The 16,415-nt window shown below is 38.6% G+C and overlaps 1 protein-coding gene across 1 annotated transcript in view; it reads left to right on the top strand.

Annotated features, from left to right (window-relative positions):
• Positions 1-12,467: 12,467 nt before the first annotated feature.
• SLC25A12 (solute carrier family 25 member 12) overlaps positions 12,468-16,415 on the top strand; it is a 121,718-nt gene continuing 117,770 nt past the window's right edge. The window contains exons 1-2 of the mRNA XM_036746647.1: positions 12,468-12,714; positions 13,730-13,783. Coding sequence (XP_036602542.1) covers positions 12,703-12,714; positions 13,730-13,783 — 66 coding nt within the window. The 5' untranslated portion in view covers positions 12,468-12,702. The remainder of the gene's footprint in view (positions 12,715-13,729; positions 13,784-16,415) is intronic.

Below are 16,415 nucleotides of genomic sequence, written 5' to 3'. Positions count from 1 at the left end.
GATGAGTCTTCCTAACCCCAGGCCCAGTGCTCCATCCATTGCGCCACTTAGCTGCACCAAGTAAGATAGTGCAGAAGGAAAAAGAAAAGAAAGCCCAGGACTGAGACTTTCAGGAAGACTTGGATGAAGATTATGCAGAGACAACAGAGAAGGACTGGTTAGACAGGTAGGAGGACAACCAGGAGAAAGCAGTATCACAAAAATCTAGAGAGGACATAATATCAAAGAAGAGAAGGGATTCAACAGTGACGAAGGTTGTAAAGAGGTGAAGAAGGCTGAGGACTGAGAAAAGGCCGTTGGATTTGGCAAAAAAAAAATCTCTTGTATTCACAGCCTTTTTTCCTCTGACACTTCTACCACCCTCTTGCAGGCCATCACCTCACACCTGTACTGTTGCAATAGCCTTCTAGTTGGTCCCCCTGCCAGAAGTCCCTCTCTCTCTCCATTCTAGCTCATCCTCCATTCATAAGATCAAAGTGATTTTCCAAAAGCCCAGCTCTGACCATGTCACCCCATACAATTTCATATAGGTCATACATGTGCAATTATGCAAAACATATTTCCCTATTAGTCATGTTGTGAAAGAAAATGACCACATTTTTTTTTAAAAAACACAAAAAAGTGAAAAAGACTATGCTTCGATCTGTATTCAGGCTCCATTTGTTCTTTCTCAGGAGGTGAATAGCATTTTTCATAATGAGTCCTTTGAAATTTTCTTGGATCATTGTATTGATCAGAGTAGCCAAGTTTTTCACAGTTGACCATCATTACAGCATTGCTGTTACTGAGCCCAATGATCTCCCAGTTCTTCTCACTTCACTTTGCAGCAGTCTGTATAGGTCTTATGTTGTTGTGGGTTCTTTTTTTTTGAAACCCCCTCCCTTGTAATTTCTCATAGCTCAATAGTATCCCATCACAATTTTATGCCACAAGTTGTTCAGCCATTCTCCAATTGGTGAGCTTCCCCTCAATTTCCAATTCTTTGCTACCGCAAAAAGAACTAATATAAATGTTTTTGTACAAATAGTTCCTTTCCACCCTTTTTAAATCTCTTTGGGATACAGACCAAGTAGTGGTATTGCTGGATCAAAGGGTATGCACAGTTTGGTTGCTCTTTGGGCATAATTCCAAATTGCTCTCCAGAATTATTGGATCAGTTCACAACTCTACCAACAATGCATTAAATGTGTCAGTTTTCCCACAACCCCTCCAACATTTACAATTTTCTCATTTTGTCATATTTACCAATCTGGTAGGTGTGAGGTGGTACCTCAGAGATGTTTTAACGTGCCTTTTTCTAATCGATAGTGATGTAGAACATTTTTACATGATTATAGAGAGCTTTAATTTCTACTTCTGAAAACTGCCTGTTGACCTTTGACCATTTATCAATTGGGGATGCATGTCACCCTCTATTCAAAAAACTCAAATGACCCCCTATCATTTCAAAATCTAATCCTTGACTTTTAAAGTGCTTTGTAACTTGGCCTCCTCCTACCTTTCCAATCTTTGTATGCCTTATTCCCCTCCACATACTCTGTAATTCAGTGACACTGATGTCCTTACTGTGGCTTACACAATATTCATTATCACTTGACTCTGGAAATTTTCACTCTGGAATTCCATCTCTGGAATTCTCTCCATCCACATTTTCACTTCCAGGCTTCCCCTGCTGGGAATCCTTCAACAGTGTCCCTTAATGCTAGTGCCTGCCCTCTTGATATTATCTCCAATTTATCCTGTTTATGTCTTGCTTGTACAGTGTTTGTATATTATTGCCTTCATTTGATTCTGAGCTTCTTGAGGCCATGGACTGTTTTTCTCTTTCTTTGTATTCTTAGCACTTAGCACAGTGCCTAGTAATAGTAGGTACTTAATAAATGCCTATTGAATGAATTAAGAGATCACTGGTAATTTTGGAGAGAGCAGTTTCAGTTGCATGATGAGATTTGATGTCAGATTGTAGAGGGATTAGAATTGAGGTGATAGGAAGTAGAGATACCTAATACAGAAGCCTTTCTCAAATTTTTTTGAGAAAGAGAGGAAAGATGTAGGGTCATAGTAGGTATGGTAAAATTAAGTGAGGGTTTTTTAAAGGAAGAGGGAGACATTGGCGTGTTTGTAGGCAGCAAGGACAGATCCAGTATTTGAGACTGAAGATTAGAGAGTTTGGATGATAGAGGGAGGAATCTGCTTCAGAAAACGAGAGAAGATGGAATCAAGGGTACATGTAAAGAGGTCAGTCTTGGTAAGCGAAGGGCCACCTCTTCATCTAAGATGAAGATAAAGGAAGAGTTAGTGGCAAGGTCTCTGAGTGGTATAATATGAGAAGGAGGGAAGAAGAAGAAGAAGCTCTCTTCAAATGGCTTAATTTTTTCCAGTAAACTAGTAGGTAGAATTTTTAGGTGAATGGATGCAGTGAGGGTATATGGCAGGTGGCTTAAGTCAGAATAGCTTTAAGGTGAGTGGGATAATAACTAAATTAGGGAGATGTAAAAGGGGTGCCTTCCTGTGGTCAGAGCCTGGTTGAGATTTTGTAACATAAATTTGTAGTGAGGCCAGTCAATATGTTTTCATGATTTCTAACATTCTGTTCAGTAGCATATGAATAGGTTCAAAGAAGGTGGATATTGGGAATAAACCAAAATTGGGTTTGGCAAGGGGTGATCAGACAAAGAGGCAAGGAATTTGAATGTATTAGAACTTCCAGTTTAGAAACTTCTTCTACCCATACAGATTAGCAATTTATCTATAATTTATAATCTTAGACAGTTGCCAGTCCCTCAGAAGTTAAGTGACTTGCCCTTAGAGCATGGCTCATTTGTGTCAAAGGTGTTCTTTGTCCATAGATCTTCCCGGCTCCAAGATTCCAGCCCACTTTTCACTGTTATGCTGCTTCTCTGACCAGTATTTACTTCTATAACTTGCACAGTGGATTTAATCAGTTCTTCCTTCTTTTTAACCTCAAATATTTCCTCACATCAACTCTACACCTTTGCCTCTATTACTTCTTTTGTATAGAATACCTTTCCTTCTCTTTGCCTTTTCTATACTTTAGTAATCATTCAAAGCTATCTCATCTCTGTGAAAATTATCTGGTTTATTTAAATACACTGCTCATTCTTTTGGAGATGTAAGATAAACTGGGACTTAAATAATAGGGATGGGAAAGTATTCTATACAGAGGGGATGAATCACTCTTCCTTTATTAATAATGTATCCTTTGAACACCAACTGTGTGTAAACTACCAGATGTTCCAGGTACGAGTGTATCTATACAAAAACAATCAAGCAAACTTGGTCCTAGATCTCGAATAATAGGGAATGTCTTAGTCCTGTATTTTGCTGTGGCTGCTGCTTATTCTTATCACCTTCCAAGTAGACTCAAGCTCAAAACTTAGACACACTGAGGTAATTTGGAAAATCTTTCTTCTTTTTCCATATAGTCTCTTTTGCCCAGATTTAGAATTCTGTTAACTGTTAGAAACTTTGAGCCAAATACCAAATGAGCAAGTCCTCTGTAAACAAGTATGGTTATACCTTTGAATATACTAAGTGCCTAGCTCCAGCATTTATCAAGTATTTATCATGCTAAGTTCTATAAGTATGCAAGAGGAATAAGACATGGTTCCTGTCCATAAGGGACTTATAATCTAATTAGGAGAGAATACATATGCATGTGAAAGAATTGGTGAATGAGATATAAATATATATAGTATATATATACATATGTATATATATATACTATATATATATATAGTTAATTGCTAAATAAAATGTTGGTAAAGAAAAAAATACAAAAGGCAATTTGACAAAATTACCTTCTTGTGCCAAGAAGTTTTGAGTTTCAGTCTTTCTACTTCAAAGACTAATAGAACTGGCAGCAGCCATAGTAAAACTCAACTGTAACACACTATTATTGCTATTAGTATTGGCAATAACAATAACTTGAATTCTTATCACCTACTATGTGCTGGATGCTGTGCTAAGTACTTCAAATATTATCTCATTTAATATAGTACATATAGTAGGTACTCAAATACTGTGATAAGAAAAGGAATGACTCATACTATGCAATCTTTCCAAAATCCAATAAAAAAAATTGACTATGTTGCCGCTCATGATAAAAAAAAAAGACAGATCAAGAGTTCATTCATTGTTATTTCCAATTCATTGAGGCATATCAAATTTAGAAATGTCACTCATTTTTTTTAATCTTCCCTTTTCCCACCAACATGTCCTTGGTTTAATCAAGGCTAACCTAACGGAAAAAAAGATTTTGCATTTTGAAGGACAAGAGAAGCTGGAGCCATAAAATTAACCTTATATCTAGATGCATGAGGCATGCAAACTTACAAAGTAACTGCAAAGCTGATATTCTTTCTGATTCACTGACTTTCAGGTTAGCTTGGCTCAGGCTCTACAAAACAGAGGTTGACTTACCTGGAAGCTGGACAATGAGTCTTTCAGTTAAAGAAACAGATGATTTTCCTTGTCCTCCCCATGCCCCCACTCACCACCCCCACCCTAATCCTGGCCACACCCCATATGCTAGTAAGAAATAGACTGAAAACAAAACTTAAATGACAAATTTGGTAATGATTCAAAGGAGTGTAGAGACCACTTTAGAAACTCTAGGCAAAGGTTAGGATGAAGTTACCTTTATAAATCCTGTAAGTCCCTTCAAATATCCTTACTGTGCCAAGGTTAGATGGCTTTTTTGAAATGATGACAAGTGATTTGGGCAGGTTGGATTCAGAATAGAGAGATATAGAGTCTAGCTGGTTCTTTTGTATAGTGGTGTATATGCCTTTAAAAATGCAATCCTACATTATAACCCAAGAACAGCTCCTCTTTGAGTTAGATGAATGAGTGCTATTATGGTTTATAGGCTATTATTGTTTAAGTCTATGCACTCATTGGGTTTATTTCTTACAAGATGAGATGCGACATAGTTGTATAAACTAGGAAAGACAAGAAGCAAAAAAATGTTTTTATTTTAATCAACAAAGTAACTGTGCAAGACTAGAAGATATGTAGGAAACAAGGAAAAGGAGTTGGGGTAAGAGGAGGAGACATTTTAGAATTGTCTCTTTTCTGACCACAATTGTATATTAGTATAATAGTGACATCTCTAGCCCTCACTCACTGAGAACCAGGTGTCTTAAGTTTCTTTCATCAACAAAGATTCTTGGGTACCCTTAGGGGACAGAGGGGTCGTCTGGTTTCTGCCACTGGCTCAATTCCCCACAGATTGTGTTCTCCCTAGTTCCATTTAACCAATTAACAATCAGATTAGCTTTTACAGAGGAATGTTTACTTCAAAGATATAACAAGAGCAAACATAAGCATTCCCCTGAAAACCTAAGGATAAAACTCTCATGTATTTCCTTAGTTCTTGGGGAGGAGAAGAGAATTAGAGTCTTAGCTTCACTTAGCTCCTATATAGAATTAGTCCCACCGAGTTCCAAGTCCAAAGTCCTCCTGGGCTTATGTACCCAGACCCTGCTTTCTCAGGGATTCTTTATTGGACCCTGGCAGCAACTTCTGGCTTGGAATCCTGTCTCCAAGATCACCATGGCTTGATCTCCAGGGTAACAGACTCCTCTCCCTACACCTAGAACTGAAGAAGACAAATTAAGACCAAATCCCCAAGCCAGTTTCTTCAGACTACAGGGCTTAAAGGAAAAAGGAAGGTTGTTCTTCTCCTTGCCCTGTTCAATGCATGGTGCCTATGCAGTAGAAGAAGACTTTCACCTCTGGAAAGAGAGTAAGGCTGTGCTCACTCTGCTAGTTTAAAGATAAAATCAGTTCCAGCTAAACAGTCAGTGGAAGAGTCTGCGATCCCTTACATGGTAGGAGAATGCAAAATGTCTTCTCTTCAGAAACAGGTCCCTGGGGGTCTGCCACATGGGTGCCAACATCTTAAGTGATCTGGGTGTGCAACAAAGCCCGCTTACATTTGTTTATGGGGAGACTTAAAATTGGTATAATTCTAATATGTACCTATGAAGTGTAAAGCTGCTTACAAATGAAATATAAAATGAAATGACTGTTTTCCTTGAATATGCATATTTTTGTAAAGGTTTTGTTTTTCCTTTTTGTTCAGTAGGGAGGGCAGAGGGAAGGGCAAAAAAATAAATGCTTGATAATTGAAAAAATTAATGAAAAATAAATTGACTAGGTTTGTAGGCAAAATATCTGTGGATCTATGTAATATGTTCACATTTCAGTTTTATACTTGCCACCAACAAGTTTTCCCAAGGAATAGTAACTTCACAAGCAGATTTAAATCTAGACTACAGTCTAGTCAAATTGTATATCAGTTCTTCCAGGAAGCCAAGTCTAAAAGAATAGTTATTGGCCTTTTTTTTTTTTTTTAAAGACTCGGGCTCCCTATCTCACCCATTCTGGAAGTTCAAAGGTTCATGGTCCTGGTCTGTCTCTGATTGGCCTAGGACTCTTGAGCTTCTCAGTTTCCAACCTAGGGCAGTTCATCCCTCTCTCGTCAACCTGGTAGCTTTGTGGGGTTCACCATATTGATGTGGGACTTAGTGCAGAAACTGGGTCACCTAAGTGTACAGCAGCTCAGAACTTGCTAACTCAAGAGATCCATCTACAAGCCTCACCCTCCCAGGTAGCAGGGATTACAGGCTAGCAATTGGCTGATTTTATAGTTTTCAGAGGGCAGCAATGAATATATGTTAAAATGGCGACTGATTTTTAAATTTCTCTTCCTGAAAACACTTTCACAGTCCCTCCTCCACCCCCAGTGTTTATAAAAACACTTTGTTGATTTTCTGAAAATTCATTTCCAGGTTAGCTATTCAAATTTGTTGTTATAGTTTTGAAATTCTTTCAATCCAGAAAAAAATAGGCAAAATTCTCATTCACAATAAGACAAGTAATAATTCTGTCCTACATTACTATATTTACACACAATGAAAAGAATAACTTACAGATGAAATTTTGTGAAATGTTCTTCCTAACAGATTCATTTTCTGCTAGTCAACTGGTTGATCAACTCCTGCAAAGTGTACTTATTTTACTGTTTAAACAATTTATAATTCAATTTGTGTAGTTCTACCTAATATTAATACATAATCACTACAATGGAAATTGTACCTTACTTTGCACATTTCTTGGAGCCTAGAACAGTGATTTGCACACTCTAGGCTCTCCATATATATTTGTTGATTTAGTTTGATCACAGTTTGCTAGATCTAGGCAAACGTGAAAAATCCAATGGAGTTTTCATCACCTGAAGGAGGGGAGGGAAGTGATAAGTACTCTTAGCTTTTCCAAAGAGCAGGAGCTTTATTTATTTATTTATTACTGGTTTCTACTGCTGGTGCTAAGTAGGCATCCAAAAAAACCTATAAATTCACACAAAATGTAGATACCTTATCAACAAAATTTTTGTTGTGATCTAGTGTCTTCACTTTTAAATGCTGGCTTTTATGGCAGGACAAATATGGTAGGACTGCCTAATGCTAAGCTTTCTTTCTTAGCAATTTGAACAAGTAGAAATTTTTTCCTTTCATTTGAAATAAATAACTCTTATTACACAAGGAATTTTTTTTTCAGTCTGTAAGATTTTGGGCAGCTGGAAAAAAGGAATGTTTTCATTATGAAATCATATAAATATCTTGATGATCTAGTCTAGAGAAGCTACCTGTAGGGAGAGTATCAGGGATGGAATGAGCTTTCTTGCCAATAGAATATTCTATTTTCATTATTTTTTAAACTTAAACGATATCTATTTTGGAATGGAAATGGGGCATAAAGTACTGATGTAATCAAATGAATTTTATTTTGGAAGAGTGGACTTTGATGATTTCAGAGAAAGGAGAGGCAGACTTCCATTACCTAAAATCTTATAGAGGAAGTTGAGCCAAATAGGATGAGAAGTTTGCAAGAGCATGTAATTGCATTGAGAAATGAAATTCTGAAAACAAAAATAGTTTTGACGAGATGGAAAAGTTTGAGCTGTCTGAATAGATTTATGTGCATGCATAAGGATTTGACTGGCTAAGATTTTTAAGTGACATGTACAGTTGACAGAAGAAAGGAAAACTAAGGGTGATTACAAAAGAATGGCATGGCCCGATAAAGATAGTATAAGGAACTTTAAAGCTCCCAATAGACCACAAATGGTGGTGAATACTAAGGATAATAAAAAAGGGCATTTTGGTTCTGTTGGGGAGTAAAATGAAGTCCAAAGAAGGAAAATGTCTATATCTCAGAGTGGGTGAGTCAATGACAGTGTGGAACAAGAAGAACAATTCAGCTATTTCGCTTTTGTTTTCTCTAAAAAAGAGAAATATCTTCAGATTGGGGAGAAGAGAACAAAAAATGGTTACCAGGGAATTGAAACTCAAGATAACTGAGGAGCCAGTAGGAGAGCACTTAACTGACTTCTGTGAGTTACGGTCACTACATCCTAGGGTTCTGAAAAAGAGCTGGGGGATGCAATTGCTGAATCATTGTCTGTGACCTCTGAAAAATCTTGGATAGGAAGAGTGGTGCTGTAACACTGGATATGGGCAAATGTCCCAATTTTCAAAAAAGGGAAGAATTTGTAGACTACATACTAAAGAGAGACCAGGGACCTTGATTTTGATTACTCACAAAAATCATTAACATTATTTTAAAATGTTTTATTGATATCTTTGGTTTTTATATTGCCTTCATTTCCAAATATGTCCAAGCTTAATCCAAAGAGCCATCCCTTATAACAATTAATTTAAAAAAGAGAGCAATGGCAAACAGTTCAACAAAACTAGCCAACACAATGGAATCTGAGAGTATATGCAGCAATACATAACCATACTCCACCTATGCAAAAAAGGGAGGATTGTACATATTCAAGAATATATTATTTAAAGAGATGGCTTATGATCATTTAGAAAAAGAAATGATGAACATTCCATTTTTTTGTTAAGTTTGCTAAGTCAGAGGACCTAGTTTAATTTAGATTTCAAGAAAGCATTTTACAAAGAGTCTCATTCTATCCTTATGGATCCAATGGATTAATGTGGGCTAGATTTTTTTTTTTGATTCATGTGTAAATTGGATTTAAGTGAGGAAGAGTTGCAGGAAGTCTTTGGTCTCACTCTCTCCTCATTTCTCTAGTGGAATTTGTTCCAACAGCCACAAAGGCAGCTGAAGCAGGTGTTGTGGAGTGCTTAGAGCTTGGTTAGACATCGAAGATGCCAAGGTCATCCACTGCATCTTGTGCCATCACTAGTCATCTTGGCTCTGTCCTGCCACTGGACTGTGATGGCTCTGGAGGAAAGAGAACTAGACTGGGATTGTTTGAATGACTGGACCCTAAGAGCAGTCTGACAATTCTATTATATCAACTTGAAGGGAGACCTGTAGTAGAATAATGCAGGAATTTTATCCTTGACTTTGTATTTAGCATTTTTTCATGAGTGATTTAAAAGATCCTTATCAGATTTTTAGGTGCTGTTGGTAGAGCTATGATTGGAAAGCAATTTGGAACTATACCCCCAAAGTCATTACACATCATATACGCCTTGGCTTAGCAATATCCCTAGTAGGTGAATGCAGTAAGGAAACTAAAGAAAGAAGGACTAACAATAGCAGCTCTTTTTGTAGTGGCAAAGAACAGGGAAGTAAGTGCACTAGTCAGTTGGGGAACAGATGAAAAAATTAGGAAATTCTGGTATATGAACATGTCACAAGAGGTCTGAGGCAATCCTGTACATGGAAGAAATTGGGGAACCTGCATCCAGAAAGGTATGCAACATATAATGGAAGAACTCTTTCCCAAAATGGAGCATATACAGATCATCTATACATTTTGATCTACTACCAACATGATGAAGAGATGGGCTGTTAGTTGGTAGTATAACTAAAGCTGGAGCACATTCAAGGTGAGTCACGAGGTTCGGGCTCTTTCTGGCCTGCCTAGCACTGTATAAAGAGGACAAGCTTCTGGGAGGTTGGAGAGCCTTTGGCCCTCCCTCATGTGGAGCTTGCGTGAGGCTGGTGCTTCTGTCTCTTTTGTGTCAATTCTTTCCTGCTCTTGAGACCATCTTCCTAGTCCCTCAGGCTCACCACCTAGGAGTCATCCTGAATTTTTCACTATCTCTTACCCCCTGTATTCAATTTGTTGCCAAGGCCTGTCAATTTCACCTTTGCAACATCTCTCATATGTCCCTTTCTCTCCTCTGACACTGCCAGCACTAGTGCGGGATGTCATCACCTCATGCCTAGACTGTTACAATAGCCACCTCGTGGGTCAGCCTGCCTCACATCTCCCCATTCCAATCTATCCTCCATTCAGCCCCTAAAATGATTTTCCAAAAGTGCAGGTCCAATCCTGTCTCTCACACACATAACACACACACTCTTCCCCACTCAAATTTCAGTGGCTCCTCTTTGCCTCCAGGATCAAATACAAAATTTTCTGGTTAGCCAAAGATAGCCCTTTATAACCTAGTCCCCTCCTACCTTTCTAGTCTTCTTATGCCTTGTTCCCTAATAGGTACTCTTGAATCCAGTGACACTTCTATCCTGGCGGTTCCAAGACCAAGATAGTCCAATCTCTCAGCTTCAGGCATTTTCTCTGGTTGTCCCCCATGCCTGGAATGCTCTCCCTCCTCCACTCTGACTACTGACCTCCCTGGCTTCCTTTAAGTCTCAGCTAAAATCGCATCTTCTATAAGAAGCCTTTTCTAGCCCCTCTTAATTCCAGTGCCTTCTCTCTGTTAATTATTTCTGATTTATCCTGTATATATACTTTGAATATATTTGTTTGCATGTTGTCTTCCCCATTACATTGTAAGCTCCTTGAGGGCTTTTTAAGGTACTGTTGGTAGAGCTATGATTGATCTAGTTATTCTGGAAAGCAATTTGCCTTTTTGAATCCCCAGTGCCCAGTGGCACAGTGCCTGGCACACAGTAGGCACTTAGTAAATGTTTATTGATTGGTTGACTGATGGTCATTATCAGAGGCAGAATTTGAACCCCAGTTTTCTGATTTTATATTCTCTAATTTGAGTTATGTTAATAGAGGCATAGTGTCAAGTATAAGCGAGATGACTGTTCCATGGTCATCATTCTGGCCAGATCACATCTGTAGTATAGACTTCAGTTACTGATACCAGATCATTAATACTTTAACAATATCACTAATATTGTTGAGCTAGAAGATTTCCAGAGAAGAATGACGAAGATGGTGAGAGCATTGGAGGCCATGCCATATGAAAATCAGTTGAAGTAACTAGGGATCTTTGGTCTGGAGAATTGTAATAAGATAATTAACATTTATGTAGTACTTTAAAGTTTACAAAAATATACATTATGTCACTTGAGCCTCACAACAACACCATTAGGAATGAGGGGTATTATAGTGCCCATTTTACAAATGAAGAAACTGAGGAGCAGAGAGGTAAAATAATTTGCCAGCTGTCCCACAGCTAGCAAGAGTATGAGGCGGGAGAAATGAAGTCTGAAGGGCTGACATACAGAGGGATTTTAGATATGTTCTGCTTGGTCCGGGAAGTCAGAACTAGAAGTAATGAGTACAAGTTGCAGAGAGGCAGGTTTTGATTCAAGATAAAGAAAAGTTCCTAACAGCTTAAGTTTTCCAAAAGTAGAATAAAATCTCAGAAGGTGGGAGAATTCCTTATCATTAAAGATTTTCTAGTAGAGTCTGGATGATTGACTGTCAAGTATGTTGTAGACAATGTAGATGGTACTCTTGTTTAGGGAGTGCTTGGACCACATGACCTGTGATCTTCCTTTCCACTTTGTAATTTTTTTGATTTTATAAAGCTGCAGTAATCTTTAGACAATTAAAGGTATATATCGGTTATCATATGGTCAGGGTGTGGTGGAGGGAGGAATGCAAATCTTTTCAAGCTATAAAGAGACAACGAAAATCTTAATTTAATAAAAATCGAGGAGCTGAAGCTGAAAGTGAATGCACATCTGTTTTCTAAGTTGGATGGGGAATGGACTTTGAGGTTGCTTCTAGACTATCTGTACTCACTGGACACAGGCTGAGTCCTGGAAAGGAGGGGAGGAGGGGCGATATTGCTAATAGGACCTTATAATAGTAAAAGGTTCAAAAGGTAATTGGATTTTCCCAGACGAGGAGCCCAGCCCTACTCCAGTCCGAAAAACATTCATCAAATCTTTTCATTTTGCTTTAAAATCCTTCCTAATATAAACAATACTGAATCTTTGTTATCAGTATTATTTATAATTTTTATTTATTGTGTTATTACACTACTTAGTTACAACACTAAGTAGTGTTCTGTAACCTTTCAGAATCTGGCCCAATGTCGGGATTAAAGGACTCGAAGGTAGGAACCCAAGCCTTGCCGGAGTCAGTGTGCAAAACCACACCCACTAAGAGGCCCAAGGAAAACCGGGGCTTTCTCCGTGGTAGTGGCGGCGGCTTCTGGGTCCCTAAGCCGCAAACTCAGCTCAGTTTCTAGCTTGCTACCCTCCGGCCTGAGTTTGTCGGGTCTGAGCGCTCTATTCCTGACCTACCGACCCAACACCTGGACAGCCCCCTGCCCAGCGGGGTCCGAGCCCTAGTCCTCCCAGGGTTCATTTGCATGGGGGCGCGCGCGCCTTGAGCCAGGGAGGCGGCGCGCGCGCACCCTGACAGCTCTACTCGCTGGCTCGTTCACTCGCTCGCTCCCGGCTTCCGAGCACAGCATGGCGGTCAAGGTGACTCCAACTATCTGCTGCTGCTTATGGCATAGGAAATGTTACCGGAGCTTTTTTTTTTTTTTTTTTTAATTTCTTCTCTTTTCGCATTTCCTTTTTTGCTTCGCTCTCCGCTAAACGCATTTCGGGTTTCCAGCTCCTGGGTCGGGGGGGAAGCTGTGCATGGGTTGGGAGGAGAAGATGCCTGTCTGGGGGAGGGGAGGAGGAGGGACAGGGAATTTGAGGGTCTTGTGTGGACCATGAATCTGGTTCGGGCACCCTGCCAAGGGGGTGGATTCGGGGGCATACACCCCTGAGCCTGAGGAAATTGTGGCGGAAAGAGGGTGGGAGGAAGTTGCATGTCAGGCCAAGGTGGTGGGGGGAGGACTTATAGAAGGGGGAAGGGAATGGATATTTTGTGATTAGGGACCTTAATGCAGTAATTAGGGGCGTTAGTTCAGTAAACAGGGGCCTAGATTGGTATTAGCAGTGCAGGTTGCAGAGTTGAAAGCTTTTGAGAATGCTGCCACAGTCTTAAATGGAAGTAGAAGGAAGACAATTTTTTATTTCATTTCACCGGCATCATGTTTTAAGTAGGATCGTTTTCCACTGGGAAGGCTGGTAGGCCATGAGTTTAACTTGGGCATTTTGACTTCTCTGTTGCTGACCCCTTACCGGCCTCTTGGTGTGGAGGTGGGCGTTTGCTACTGTATTGCTAGCAGAATGGGAAGAAAAGTAACTAATTAATCTTAGTACCTACCTTTCCTGTTACAGAAGCACTGTATGTTCAATTTGCAGCTTCCTCCAGTTTTTCACACTATGTTATCCTTCTGCCCTTCAGGTCACAGCCATTCCACGTGACAGCTGTAATCTACAGCTGGTGTCTTTTTATTTTGTTTTGAATTTAAACTAAATACGCTTATTAAGGAGATAAGCGTATTGATTGTCTGAAAGTAAACTCTTACCTGCTTAGATTGTAGTAAATGTCTCTAGTGAAGCATTAACCAGCCTTTTTTTTTTCTTTTTGGCCTTATAGGTGCAGACAACCAAACGAGGTGATCCTCATGAGTTAAGAAACATATTCCTTCAGGTAAACTTGTTTATGTGTCATACTTTTAATTGGGATTCACATGGAGCCATGGTTAGGCCTTAACTTTCAAAAATGGCCTATTGTTTTTCAAAAAGAGGTGAACAATGCATTCTGTGGTTCTGCTTTTCAGACATAGTAGAAAAATCTCATTAAACATCTTCTACATTTTTTTCAGAGCTGTATATACAGAGACCTCAGGGAAAGGGAATAAAAGAATTTCCAGTTTTCCTACCACCTAGTTATAGAATTTGCTTGTGTTCATTCTCTTAAAAGAATAATTAATGTTATATAGTAGCTGAAATTCTTTCTCCCTTGGAAGTTTGTAATGGTTTTCTTGATCGTAAGTAATCCTTGCCTTAATGAAATAAGAAATGCACCTTGTTACTAAGTTGATAATTTATAACTTTTTTGTTTACTCTGGGTTCATTGATATTTCTGCTTTTAGAAACAATTTCTTATTGTTATCTTTGTATCAAAATGTGCCTTTGTAGAATTCTTTAAAGGACATTCCACAATATATAGCAATCTTGAAGTTTGCTCAGACTTCAGGACTAATGACCTTGGCTCTGACCTTTTTTTTTTAACTTAGGGGTGTGTGTGTCTGTGTCTGTGTCTGTGTCTCTGTGTCTCTGTGTCTGTGCGTCTGTGTGTGTGTCTGTGTGTGTGTGTTTTGTTTTACTTTCCTTTCTTATGTTTCAGAAGTTCTTTGTACAGGAAGGTATTCTTTAGACAAAGAACTGAAAGTGAGATAAGCCGAGTTTGTGTTTTACTGTAGTCTTCTGTTTTTCTTTTCCTTTTGGTTTCCTTAGCACTTAGCATGTGCCTGCTGCTAGCATGTAGTAGGCATTTGCTTAAAATTTGGTGAATGAGTGTTGAATGTTGTAAGAGCTTTCTCTAAGTTGTTGTGATCTGTAGACATGGCGATGGGAGTCAAGAAACCAGAGTTCTTGCCCCAGCTTTTGCCTACTCTTGTGACCCCAGGCAAGACACTTAAACTTTCTGTTTGTCAGTAAAATGAAGTGGTCCTGTTAAGTCCTGTAGATATATGAATATGCAGATATGTAGAAACAGTAATAGGTTCATATATATTTTGTAGTTAAAAGATGTGACTTTAAAAAAATGGGAGACATGGCTTGCTTATTATGTGTAAGTGTACTGTAGACTAATTGAAATACATATATGTATTAATGTTGAGATTTGATAAATAAATCGAGATTAAATAAACAAGGTTATTCTGCCTAGGTTTTAGAAATGTCTAATAATAGATGTAACTTCCAACTAAATATTAATAATGTCAATGAGTGCAATAGAAATGTTAGACTTTATTTGTAGTTTAAAAATCTTAGTTCATAATAAATATTCTTAAAACTATTGAACATCTTCCAGCCATTGACGGTTGTTCACACCATTATATTTGTTTGCCAGATGAAGTTACCAGATATATTTTATAAACCTTTGTATATCTGAGAAATCAACTGAATCCTTTCTGATTAATAGAGACTTTTTTCTCCCTTCATGTAACTTTTATCAACATTAAATTGAATATTTTAGATATAGAATTTTGGCACCTTAATATCCTTTCACGTGGCACAGTGGATAGAGTGCCTGACATGGAGTCAGAAAGACTTCTCTTTCTGAATTCAAATCTGGCCACTCACTAACTGTGTGACCCTGGGCAAGTCACTTAACCCTGTTTGCCTTAGTTTCCTGATCTATAAAATGAGCTGGAGAAGGAAATGGCAAGCCACATTTGGGGGTAATGAGAGTCAGATCCAACTGAACAATATAATCATAATATAAAATATCTTTTCAGATTAAAACTTTATAGTAGACAAGTTGCTAATTTGCACCTGTGAAGGATATTCTCCACCCTGATAAAATCTCATCTGGACACTCTTCCCTTCTGCCCCTCACCAAAAAGTAGTAAGGCAGAACTCAATAAGTTTCTTTTGAGCACTTACTGTTGGTAGATGCATTCTTAGAGGCCAAGCTCTCTACAAGGAGATTACAGCATAGGACATTTCAGAATATTTACTTGAACTGCCTTGAGGACAGTTGCAAAGTAACATGTCAGTAAGTGAAAAATAAAAATACATACTTACTGTGTTATTTTGTATCCTTTTGTACCTAAAGGTGAATCAGAGTGGGGTAATACAGGATGTGGTTAGAATCACATATTTTGAGCTGGAATGAACATTCAAGGTCAAAAACTTGCTTGGTCACAGGGAGTAAGTTGCAGGAAAAGGAACTGAACTGAGGTCCTAAAACTCTAAATCTAGAATTCTTTTTACCGTAGGATATGAGTTTTTAACCACATCTTGAGGGACAGTAATTGTATGCAGGTCAGGAAGAAGAGTGTTTCCAAGGACAAAGAGTTGAATGGAGAGGACAGCAAACAGCTGGTTTGGCTAGAGGACAACAGCCATCTTGTGGAATGCTGAGATGAGGTTAGGAAGGTATGGGATGGGAGATTGTTGGCAAAATGCAGAGGTGATACTTGTTACAAAGCTATTAGAACAAACCCTGATATCAAAAGATTTAACATAAATGGTGTTGCACTGCGTAGTAGCCTTGAATACTAGGCAGAGGACTTTGTATATGAAAAAGCGAAGATGACCTGTAGATTCTTAAA

The sequence above is a fragment of the Trichosurus vulpecula genome, chromosome 2 (genome assembly GCF_011100635.1).
Source record: "Trichosurus vulpecula isolate mTriVul1 chromosome 2, mTriVul1.pri, whole genome shotgun sequence".
Taxonomy (NCBI): domain Eukaryota; kingdom Metazoa; phylum Chordata; class Mammalia; order Diprotodontia; family Phalangeridae; genus Trichosurus; species Trichosurus vulpecula.
This window is presented reverse-complemented; position numbering and strand designations above follow the sequence as displayed.